The following is a 10,814-nucleotide window of genomic DNA, read 5'->3' as shown; positions in this document are numbered from 1 at the left end:
GAAATGCGTCTACACGCGCCGGAAGGGGCGGTGCGCTGGCGGGGCAGCCGCGTGCGGGCGGGCGGAAGCGGCGGTAGCCGCGCGTAGCAGCTTCCGGCGAAGCGGGCCCGGTCGGAGCGGGAGCGCTCGCAGCCGCAGCCATGGTGAGCCGGGCGCTCCGGCGGGGCCGCGGGGCGGCGGGGCCCGTCCCGGCCCGTCCCGCGGGGTAACGGCGGTCTCTTGCAGACGGTGGGGAAGAGCAGCAAGATGCTGCAGCACATCGACTACCGCATGCGGTGCATCCTGCAGGACGGGCGCGTCTTCATCGGCACCTTCAAGGCCTTCGACAAGCACATGAACCTCATCCTCTGCGACTGCGACGAGTTCCGCAAGATCAAGTGAGCGGCGCGGCCCCGCTGGCCCCGGCCCCGCTCCCCGCGGCGCTGCCGGTCCCGCTGCGGCGGAGGCCCCGGGGCCGTGGGGCTGCTCGGGGCCGCTGCACCAGCGTCTGCTGCCGCTCCTGCAGAAACAGTTTGGTTTGAGCCTCGTTAGCCAAATCCCCAGGCTACGAAGGCTCAAGGGGCACTTAGCTCCAATCCTTCCCTAATAACCAAAATACACCTTTATGTGATGCCAACACAGTCACTAAAAGGGTGAAGCATCACAGAGACAAGAAATGTCTTGTGTTTGAACTTGTCTGTATACTCGGTTTGAGGCATACAAAAATGTGGGGTTTGCGGTAGCTTCTCTCTGGAGCAGTCCCATCATGTGTTCTATTGCAGATTCAAAAGGCAGCGTTGATATTTTTTTCTGTGTCTTGCAATGTTTTCTTTCTCATTAGACCTAAAAATTCAAAACAGCCAGAGCGGGAAGAGAAACGAGTCCTTGGTCTTGTGTTACTGCGAGGAGAAAACCTGGTGTCCATGACAGTGGAAGGGCCACCTCCAAAAGATGTAAGGAGAATGAGCACAGAACTAAGGAGAGAGGACGCCCGATAAACGTTCCTCTTTGCAGGAAAATGCTACAGCAGTGTTGTCCTGGGCTTCCAGATGCTGTTATGTCTGAGTCCAAATCAATTCACTGGAGGAAGTCCTGATCCCTTTGTGGGCTTGGACATTAACTGGAGAGAGGTGGGCAGTGGCTGTCCCTAGAACTGGGGACTTTGTTCTGATAGATCTTTCTTTTGGGGGGATCTGTTTTCAGACTGGAATTGCCCGAGTGCCTCTGGCCGGAGCTGCTGGAGGACCTGGCGTTGGGCGAGCAGCCGGGAGGGGCGTGCCGGCCGGGGCGCCCATGCCGCAGGCCCCAGCAGGACTAGCTGGCCCAGTCCGAGGAGTGGGGGGACCATCCCAACAGGTGAGACACTGTGACCCATTAGAAGGACTTGTCTGGTATATTCTGAGGTGGCTTTTAATTTTTTGTACCAACGTGATGCAAGAAAATTGGTGGAGTAGAAGAACTGTTATCTTAGTTTCTGTTACCAGGGAGTTTGAGCCCATGAGGCTTGTTTGGTACTAGATTCCCCTAGGTACTCTTTTTTTTGGTAGAAGAGGAGGCTTAAAAAGTGCAGCTTCTTGCACAGAATTCGAGTGGCATCCACTGAACTGTGTTACAGGTTTGTAGCATCAATTAATACGTTAAGAGGAGGCCAGTGTACTTTTCTGAAGGGATAATGATTTAAATCTTATTTTTTAGTTATTAATGTAAAGCTGATGTGCTCTTTCTCTGTGAACCTGTTTATTCTGTTTACAGGTGATGACACCTCAAGGTCGTGGAACAGTGGCAGCAGCTGCCGCAGCAGCCACTGCAAGCATAGCGGGAGCCCCGACTCAGTACACACCAGGGCGCGGGGGCCCGCCTCCCCCCATGAGCAGGGGAGCACCTCCGCCAGGTAGGAGTTACTCTACAGAGTAGGGCAGCAAGGGGCTCGGGTTATGTGGCAAAATTTGCGATAAAGAGGTATTTATCCAAATCTGATGAAGGTCTGGTATTATAGAGGATTATTCACTATCCAACTAGTGCTTCAAACATCCAGCGTGATTTACATGCTTGTTCTCTCTCTGCTGAAGGGATGATGGGACCCCCCCCAGGCATGAGGCCGCCCATGGGCCCACCGATGGGCATGCCCCCCGGCCGCGGTGCTCCCATGGGGATGCCCCCGCCAGGCATGAGACCACCGCCCCCAGGAATGAGAGGTAAGCAGAGCTCATTTTAAATGCCTAGAAGCTGTAAGGAGCTATAATATAAACGAAATGTTCGAGGGGTGTTATGTTTCAGTGCCTCCCTAGCTATGCTAGTTGTCAGTAAAGGCCTCAGTGCCAAAAAAGGGCCCTAAGACCACTTGAGGATGGCAAAAAGTCTTTCCGGTTTAGTCTTGCTTCCTCTTCAACTCTTTCATTTATTCCCAGGACCCCCTCCACCTGGCATGCGTCCACCAAGGCCATAAGATATTCTATACTGTACCTTTGAACTGTGGCAAGACCGATTAAGGAAATATACCAAGCAGTACCACCTGTCAAAACTTTGCTATGTATATTTTATATTTACTGCTTGTAAAGTTTGCCCCTTTTTAATAAAGTTGGAAAACCCAGTACTTGGAGTCACGGCTGTACCAGTCTGTTTCAGGAGTGCAGCTGTGACCTTTCACTGCTGCACTTTGGTCACCCTCGAAGAACAGGTTTGAAGCAAAAAGCTCAATAAATAATAAGTATTGGCAGCTCAGATGGCAACAGCTGGCTGGGACCACTTAGGTCTATATTGGTTTGTGTTCCTTACAGGAATTAAAGCAGATCACTGAAATTTAGCAAGGCTGATGAAGAAAAAAAATTGTTGGGAGGGTAGAGATGGTAAAAATTCAAAGAAAATTTACCATTTTGATAAAATTGAGTATGGTTTACTGATCAAAATTCTCCCTGCTTTACTCAGAGTGGAGCAAGTGCAGTGGTGCCTGTATTAGGCATCGTGATCTCTGATGCTCTGCATTACAGCTGCTTATGAGCCTGCAGTAAACCTGCTCCGTCTTTATAGGTGGAGCTGCAAAGCCAGAATGGGCAAACCCATCATTAATTGCATACAATAATGTAAAACCGCCTGCATTCTGGTTGTAGTCTTCCCTTCTTGCCTCATCTTAGAGCTGCTTTCTTTCAGTTAGGAGAAAGCTGTCTGACCCCCACCTCCCCTTTCCTGTCACTCTTACCTCTGAAGCCATCTTTGTGGCAGGTAGTCTGAAAAACTTTCCTTATTTTAGAATTAGGCTTTCAACCATAGGTATCCTTTTCAGACATATTAATTACTCAAGATCACAGAAGTACATCAACATAGCAATAAGCATTCTCCAGTTTGTGCCCTAAAGACAACTTTACTTACATGGACTAAAAGTCTGATACAAAGATGTAACATATCCCGGCTCTTAGTTGCTCTAGCTAGCCTATAAAACAACAAACTTTTTAGGAAAAAAAAAAAATCAATCCTTTATTGCATGGGCTGCTGAAGATGTTTTCATACAGTCTTCAACTAGGTATTAACAAACATCCCAAAGTTATTCCAAAACATGAAGAAAAACTGCTCAATTTTACTGAAGTTTTCTCCTCGCAGTACAAAGAAATCCAGGTCCTGAGAGAGCATCTGAAACATCTGCATTGTCCAAATTACCCATTTGGTAATTGCCAACAATCCTTATTTTCTCTTGTACCTTAAAGAGAAGATATTTGAAATGACATTGCATCAGCTGAGCTCTCAATGACAGTGAAGGAACAGCACTGAGCATTTTCTGGGCAGCGTCGTCCCAAGCCCAGCAGTGTACTATTCAAGGCAGTATTCTTGACTGCCCCAGCATCAGACCTGCAGCAGGAGGGTAACCTACTGCAGAACCAACAAACCTTTTAGCGAGGACCTTTAAACAATCACAAGAGGAAAAGCTGGGGGCAGAGGAGGGGAACAAAACAACAAACAAAAAACAAACCCCAACCAAAACAACAAACCATGAATAAGAAAGTAAAGGGAGCTATACCTGGACTTGGATTTGAAGTTTCCTCCCTTCCTATGTTGGGCCATCCCCAAGCGTTTTCTATCTTCAAATGATGGTCTTTTTAAGAGAGAGGGGAGGGGAAGACGTAAGACAAAAACCACTAAAGTACATCAATAGCACAGGTACTTCCTGCAAGAATCTCTGCTCCGCCCACCTTTGCCCCCAATATCAAAGTATCCCAAAGTCCAGAGATTACCACAAAAAAAAAAAAAAAAAAATCCCACCTACTAAAGTCTGGACTGATGTATTACTACTGAGACATTACCCGGCACGATACTGCTTCAGAGCCTTCCTGCTTGTGTTGGTGAGCTCTTCATCAAACACAGACAGCTTCTTCTTCCGCTTGGGGCCTAATACAGAGACAACAGTCAGAGCACTGGCTGCAAAGAGAAGGCCACAGCATCATCTTGTTTACTAGAGCTCGGAAGCCTCGAGCACAGAATTAGCCTGACCATCAGGGAAAGCAATGACTCTTCAAACATGCAAAGCAACTGACGTAAGGTAAGTCAGCTGTAAAACAAGTCTCCACCTGCTGGCACTGCTGCTGGTTCCTCTTCTGGCAAGGCTCTGGCTCGCTTTGCTCGGCGATTCCTTTTTGCCAACCGCTCAGCATACATTTGAGATTTCAAGATTTCAAACTGTGACCTCTCCTCTGGCTGGAAGGTGTTAAAATGCAAATTTACAGCAATGTGAGGTTGTGCTAAGGGAAAACTAGGACAGTCCACCCAGGGTCCCACTTGACCATAGATATACTCACTGTCATTTGGACTTTTTTCTGCCTGTCCTGCATAAATTTCTTCCTTTTCTTTTTGCCTCGTAATGCTAGGTCAAACTCCTGCAGGGCTTTAGCCACTAGAGAGACGAAGAAAAACACAGAATGAAGAGCCTCTTAGTAGAGAGTCCAGCTGCAGCTATGGTGTTTAACATGGCAGCAGTATCGTGACTCACATTTCTCTTTCTTCCTCTCCTCACGGGTCTGGAACCAGCTCCGCTCCAAACTTTCACCTGTAGTCTCTTGTTTTCCTGTCTCCAGCTGCTTCTTTGCCCTATTGATCTGTGATAATTCAGGCAAGAAGTGGGCTTGTAGTGGCTTAGAAACATCTCTCCCCTTTCTAAAGTAGGCAGCTTAAGTACATTAGGGTAACCTCCTTACACACTATCTACTCCAGATCCTAAAAAAAAGGGTTAAAAACACCCTCTAAAATAACACCCTTACCTGAGCCTCTGACTGCTGCATCTCTCGTTCCTCACGCTCCAAGCACAGAACTGCGTACACATCTTTCTCTAGATTCTCAATCTTCTCTCGAAATTTTAGTATGACATCTGAAAACAATAGTGTGGACATCAGAAGCAGCTCATGTAAAGTCCGTCTTGTTTTTCAGCATTTCTTTTAGTGTCCCTCTGTACCATGATCCTCCCCACCTACTGCTTTCCTGCTTTTTACCTCAGTGAAGTGTGTACCTTGGGGGAGAATTCTTGCTTTCACTGGCGTTTTGGCAGTCTTCACAATTTCCTTCAGCATCTTGCGCTCTTCCTCACCCACAAGTGAAACTGAACGACCAGCCCTGCCTGCTCTTGCTGTCCGACCCACTCGATGAACATAGTGTTTGGTGGTGTTGGGCATGGTAAAATTGATTACCTGTAACAGAAACAGTGTTAGTAGGGAAAACAACATTAAAGGACTCATTAAAAGCTCAGCACTGCAAATAAATACTCACTGTTTTAACACCTTCAATATCAAGTCCGCGTGCAGCCACATCTGTAGCTACCAGAATATCAATCTGCTCATCCTTAAAGCGCCTGAGCAGAGACAGCAAGTGCATTAGCAATGAATAACAGCAGTCTACTTTGGCCCTGAAACTTCCAACCCCTAACTTCTTTTTTGCCTGTGACTGCCAACTAAGACTGCTAATACCTGAGCGCTTCCAGCCGCTGTGCCTGGGAGAGGTTCCCATGAAGCTCCCCGACCCGCAGACCCATCAGCCCGAGCAGGATGTGCATGCGGTGAGCTTGCTTCTTGGTCTGGGTGAAAAGCATCACATGGTCTGGGAAGGTTCGTGTCAGTAGGGCTGAAAGAGAGTCCTCTCAGGAGCCTGCTTCGTAGTCACCTACCGATTCCAGCTTTTCTTTGCTCATCACTAACCTGATACAATGGCCTCACGGTCCCCCTCTCGGTTGGGTCTGATCCGGATAAATTCCTGCCGCAGGAAAGGGGCAACATCCGTGTTGCTGTTCACGAAAATCCGGACGGGATTTTTCAGGGAAACAGAAGCCAAATCTTTTACCTACCAAAACAGGTTAAGAAAAAAAAGTCCACGTAATCTCTGGTAAAAGGCTAGTTGAGCTTCTGTTCAACTTTCTGCCTTCTCAGCAGCCTGTCCTACCTCCTCTGTCATTGTGGCAGAGAAAAGCATTGTCTGACGGTGGTTGGAGCACAACCTGATTATTTCCTTCATCTGTTCCTCAAAGTATTCATCCAGCATCCTATACAGGACAAAAACAGCAAGGGAAGGTGGTTTCATCTGGTTCTAGCTAAGAAATATTACATAAGGCGGGGCAACAAAGACTACCCCATAACCTGGGAAAAGAAAAGCAGAAAACTACCATTTCGTTGTTCACTGCTGTCCTGCTTAGCCTACCTGTCTGCTTCATCCAAAATCAGCACCTCAATACTGCTCAGGTGGAAAGAAGGGCAGTTGTGGAGATGGTCAATCAGTCGCCCAGGAGTGGCAATAAGAATGTCTGGCCCAGAGCGCAGAGCTGCTTCCTGAGTCTTCACATCCAGACCGCCTGAAAGAGTGAACACAGGCTGCTGACTCCCTGAGCAGGTTCAGCAGGGTACACAGATCCACACTGCCTGAGGAATGGAAAACATCTCAGATTAATACCATGTTCACAATTAGAAGTGATCCCACCTTTTTTTTTTCCTCAGAAGCCAACAAACAAAAAATACAGCACAGTATTGGAAAGTGAGGTTTTAAACCATAGCACACCTACTACAAGCACACCTGCAATAACCATACAGCCTCCAGTTTTACAATACAGAATTCCCAGTTCTGTATAGCAGTTTTCTGTGAGCTGTACAGTTCACATAAGCAACTTAATACTCACCTACAGCAAGGCAAGTTGTGACACTGCTGAACTGTGCCAGCTGTTTTGTGACAGAGTGCACCTGAATACCCAGTTCTCGTGTTGGCACTAGAACCAATACTCGTGTTATCGGAGCTTGACGAGGTTTGTAAATCAGACGCTCAAGGACAGGCAAGATGAAGGCAGCTGTTTTACCTATGGAAGAAAATTAAGAAGAATTACCAGTTATTGTGAATAGCTAACTCTCCTTATCTCCTGTGCCCTGCTCAATGCCCTACCTGTCCCAGTAGCAGCACAGGCACAAATATCTTTCCCCAGAAGACCCACCGGGATACAAGCCTTCTGAATTGGGGTTGGTTGCTTGAAGCCAAGAGCTGTGATTGCCTACAAAGGAGATAGAGCTATTAAACTCTGTCTCCAGTATGCCCACACCTGGAGTACTACATCCAGTTCTGGGCTCCCCAGTACAAGAGAGTCAGGGGCATACTGGAGAGAGTCCAGGAAAGGGCCACAAAGACAATGAAAGGACTGAAGCACCTCACACATCGCGTGTCCAAAGAAGAGCAATGAAGCTGGTGAAGGGTTTAAAGGACAAGTCTTCTGGGGAGCGGCTGAGGAAACTGGGGTTGTTTAGTCTGGAGCAAAAGGAGGCTGAGGGGAGACCTTATCACTCTCTACAACTACCTGAAAGGCATTGTAGCAACCCACTGGGGGTTGGTCTCTTCTCCCAAGTCATAAGTGGCAGGACAAGAGGAAATGGCCACGAGTTGCACCAGGAGAGGTTTACATTAAATATTGGGAAAAATTCCTTCATTGAAAGGGTTGTCAAGCATTGGAACAGGCTGCCCCAGAGAGTGGTTGACTCACCATTCCTGGAGGTATTTAAAAGACATCTAGATGTGGTGCTTAGGGACAAAGTTTAGGGGTGGACTTAGCAGAGCTAGGTTAACAGTCAGACTTGATGATCTTAAAGGTCTTTTCCAACCTAAATGATTCTATGATATGATCAAAGGCTGACATGAACTGGGACTGTCTGGCCTAGAGAAGACTTGGGAAGGATCTTATCCATGTACATAAACACCTGAAGGAGGGTGAAAAGAGGGCAAAGCCGGGCTCTGTTCAGTGGTGCCCAGCGACAGGACCAGAGGCAACAGGAACAACCTGAAACACGGGAGGTTCCCTCTGAACACCTGGAAACACTTTTTCACCATGAGGGTGACTGAGCACTGGCACAGGTTGCCCTGAGAGACTCCTAAAGTACTGTGACACTAGCACCCACATGATTTCCTCCTCAGAGAGGCGGAACCGAAGTTTGACAGTTCCGATTGGTGGAGGGGAGGCTGTATGACCTTCTTCAGAGTAACATATGTAATAACTAAACCAGGGAAATACCTTTAGCAAAGGTCGTGAAAGATTCATGTCCTGGAATGACAAGTTATCATCATATTGAGAGGCATCTTCAAAAAAGTTCTCTGCTTCCTAGAAACAGCAACAACAAAAAAACTGGAACAACACAGGTGGCAGCACAACATGTTATCAAAGGGCTCTGGGCTCTTGTTTGAACTACAGTTTTTTAACCAAAGTCAAATCTCTCCAGAAGAAATGCTGGAGAATGACTCGGTATCATTTTGTGCAACACTCACCATTTCTCCCTTTTTCAATCTCCTCCGTTCCTTCACTTTGACTGTATCTGCAGAGACAGAGAAATATGACAGGAATTAACAAGCATAACGAGATATGGCGACTACCTTCTTCTCATACCCTTTGCTCTGAGTTATTGAGGGAGAGGCCTCAGAAACAAGTACAGGCATGCAATGGAGTAAAATACCATGGAAATATCCTTCCTCAGGGACAAGTTCAATTAAAGTACTATGGCTACCGCTCAAAATAAGCTTGACCAAAATCAGAAGGAATGTTGCAGAAGGAAGACAACAAAAATAAGAGGTTCTTGCCCACTCCCAGCAAGGCTTCACTACAGACTCCAGTGAGCCAACAGTCTGTCAGATTCTTGCTCCTGACCATCTCTCTGTGTACTGCTAATACCTGCTTTTGTGAAGATAGTTTCATCATCCAGTGAATACTGAGACTCCACATCTTCTTGTTCTTCGTCCCTACTGAAATCCTCACACCCCTCCTTTTTGGTTTGATTATCCTCAGTCTCTGCATCTTCATCTCTCACTTTTGCTTGTTTAGCTTCTCTTTCCTAGAAAAATATATATTTTTTTAAGTTTTAAAAAGAACGGAATAAAAAGAAACAAAGTGAGCTCACAAAGTGAGCTTTTGTTTATCATTATTATGAGCCCATTCACAGATCCATGATTTTGCATGACGTTAAGCACTAACAATTCTGCATTCTCATCAGTTTGGCAATGAAACAGGTGTGGCTGCAAACCCAGTGAAGGTGATGAAAATTGTACAAGAGCCACCATGTGCGCTCACAGCCCAAAGGCCAGTTGTACCCTGGGCTGTGTCCCCAGCCCCGGGGGCGGCAGGTTTGGGGACTGTCCCCTCTGCTCTGCTCTGGTGAGACCCCCCTGCAGTGCTGGTCCAGCTCTGGGGTCCTCAGCACAGGACAGACATGGACCTGCTGGAGAGGGGCCAGAGGAGCCACAGAAATAATCCAAGGCTGGAACAGTTCTGCTGGGAGGACAGGTTGAGAGAGTTGGGGTGTTCAGCTGGAGAAGAGCAGCTCTGGGGAGACCTTAGTGCGGCCTTTCTGTACTTAAAAGGGGCCCATGAAAAAGATGGGGACAGACTTTTTAGCAGGGCCTGTTGCGATAGGACAAAGGGTGATGGTTTTAAACTAAAGGAGGGAGATGCAGGCTGGACATGAGGAAGGAATTATTCCCCTGAGGGTGGTGAGAGCCTGTCCCAGGTTGGCCAGAGAGGTGGTGGATGAACCATCCCTGGAGACATCCCAGGCCAGGCTGGACGGGGCTCTGAGCAACCTGAGCTGGTGCAGATGTCCCTGCCCATGGTGGGCATTGGGCCACGTCACCTTTTAAGACCCCTCCAACCAAATTGCCCTGACCCCATGAGCTGCAGCCTGTGGCTCGGGGGCTGCCAGGGGCTGCACCCCGGGGGAGCGCAGCAGGAGCACAAACCACACCAGGCTTTTCAGTAACGAGAAAGGCCCTGACCTGGAACTTCCTCTTCTGTCTCACTTTCTCGATCTTCTCATCCAGCGTCGTGGCTGCTCTCTGGGCAGGGAATGAGAAGAGCGGAGCTGTAGGAGGGCCCGGGACGGCGCGGAGGCCGCAGCCCCAGCCCGGCCCCAGGCCCGGCCTCACCTTCCCGCGGAGCTGCCGCAGCGCCTCCGCCCAGGCGCCTTCCCCGCCGGCCTCCGCCTCACCGAAGACGAAGGCAGCGCTGAAGTCCCCGCCTGCGGGGCCCCGCCGTCTGGGGCCCGGCACCCGGCGCAGCTCCTGCGGTAACACGAGCGATGAGAACCGCGGGACGACCGGACGGGACCGGGCCGCCCCGGCCCAGCGCGATCCGACCCAGCCCCCGCACCAGCCCGGCCACGGCCCAGGCAAGCGATCCTGCCCAGCCCCACCTCCTCATCCTCGGAGCCCCCAGACTCAGGGTCTTCGGGCCCCGCGTCCCCCTCGGCGATCGTGCCCACCAGCCCCAGGCGCTGCAGCATGGCTGGGCCGTGCCCCCCGGAACCGCGCGCCGCCGCGTGACCGGGGGCGGGGAATGACGCTTGTGGGCGGGG

The 10,814-nt window shown here is 49.2% G+C and overlaps 2 protein-coding genes across 2 annotated transcripts; one reads left to right on the top strand and one right to left on the bottom strand.

Annotated features, from left to right (window-relative positions):
- The first annotated feature begins 3 nt into the window (after window positions 1-3).
- SNRPB (small nuclear ribonucleoprotein polypeptides B and B1) lies at window positions 4-2,564 on the top strand. Its single transcript, XM_065645347.1, has 7 exons — window positions 4-143; window positions 226-377; window positions 821-932; window positions 1,183-1,335; window positions 1,732-1,870; window positions 2,049-2,174; window positions 2,388-2,564. The coding sequence occupies exons 1-7, from the start codon at window positions 141-143 to the stop codon at window positions 2,423-2,425; spliced, it is 723 nt and encodes a 240-aa protein (XP_065501419.1). The 5' UTR covers window positions 4-140; the 3' UTR covers window positions 2,426-2,564.
- A 733-nt stretch (window positions 2,565-3,297) lies between these two features.
- Window positions 3,298-10,780, bottom strand: DDX27 (DEAD-box helicase 27). The gene is made up of 21 exons (XM_065645554.1): window positions 10,653-10,780; window positions 10,387-10,521; window positions 10,237-10,296; window positions 9,140-9,299; window positions 8,740-8,786; window positions 8,489-8,575; window positions 7,375-7,480; window positions 7,118-7,291; window positions 6,646-6,796; window positions 6,391-6,490; window positions 6,150-6,291; window positions 5,922-6,075; window positions 5,725-5,806; window positions 5,468-5,645; window positions 5,223-5,329; window positions 4,955-5,060; window positions 4,764-4,858; window positions 4,536-4,662; window positions 4,272-4,356; window positions 3,989-4,063; window positions 3,298-3,670 (listed from the first exon to the last, which is right to left on the bottom strand). Exons 1-21 carry the CDS (start codon window positions 10,740-10,742, stop codon window positions 3,655-3,657), a joined length of 2,277 nt encoding a protein of 758 aa, XP_065501626.1. The 5' UTR covers window positions 10,743-10,780; the 3' UTR covers window positions 3,298-3,654.
- Between the last annotated feature and the right edge of the window lie 34 nt (window positions 10,781-10,814).

Source organism: Caloenas nicobarica, chromosome 15, assembly GCF_036013445.1.
Source record: "Caloenas nicobarica isolate bCalNic1 chromosome 15, bCalNic1.hap1, whole genome shotgun sequence".
Classification (NCBI taxonomy): Eukaryota; Metazoa; Chordata; class Aves; order Columbiformes; family Columbidae; genus Caloenas; species Caloenas nicobarica.
Note: the sequence above shows the minus strand (reverse complement) of the source record. Positions and strands in the feature narration are given on the sequence as shown.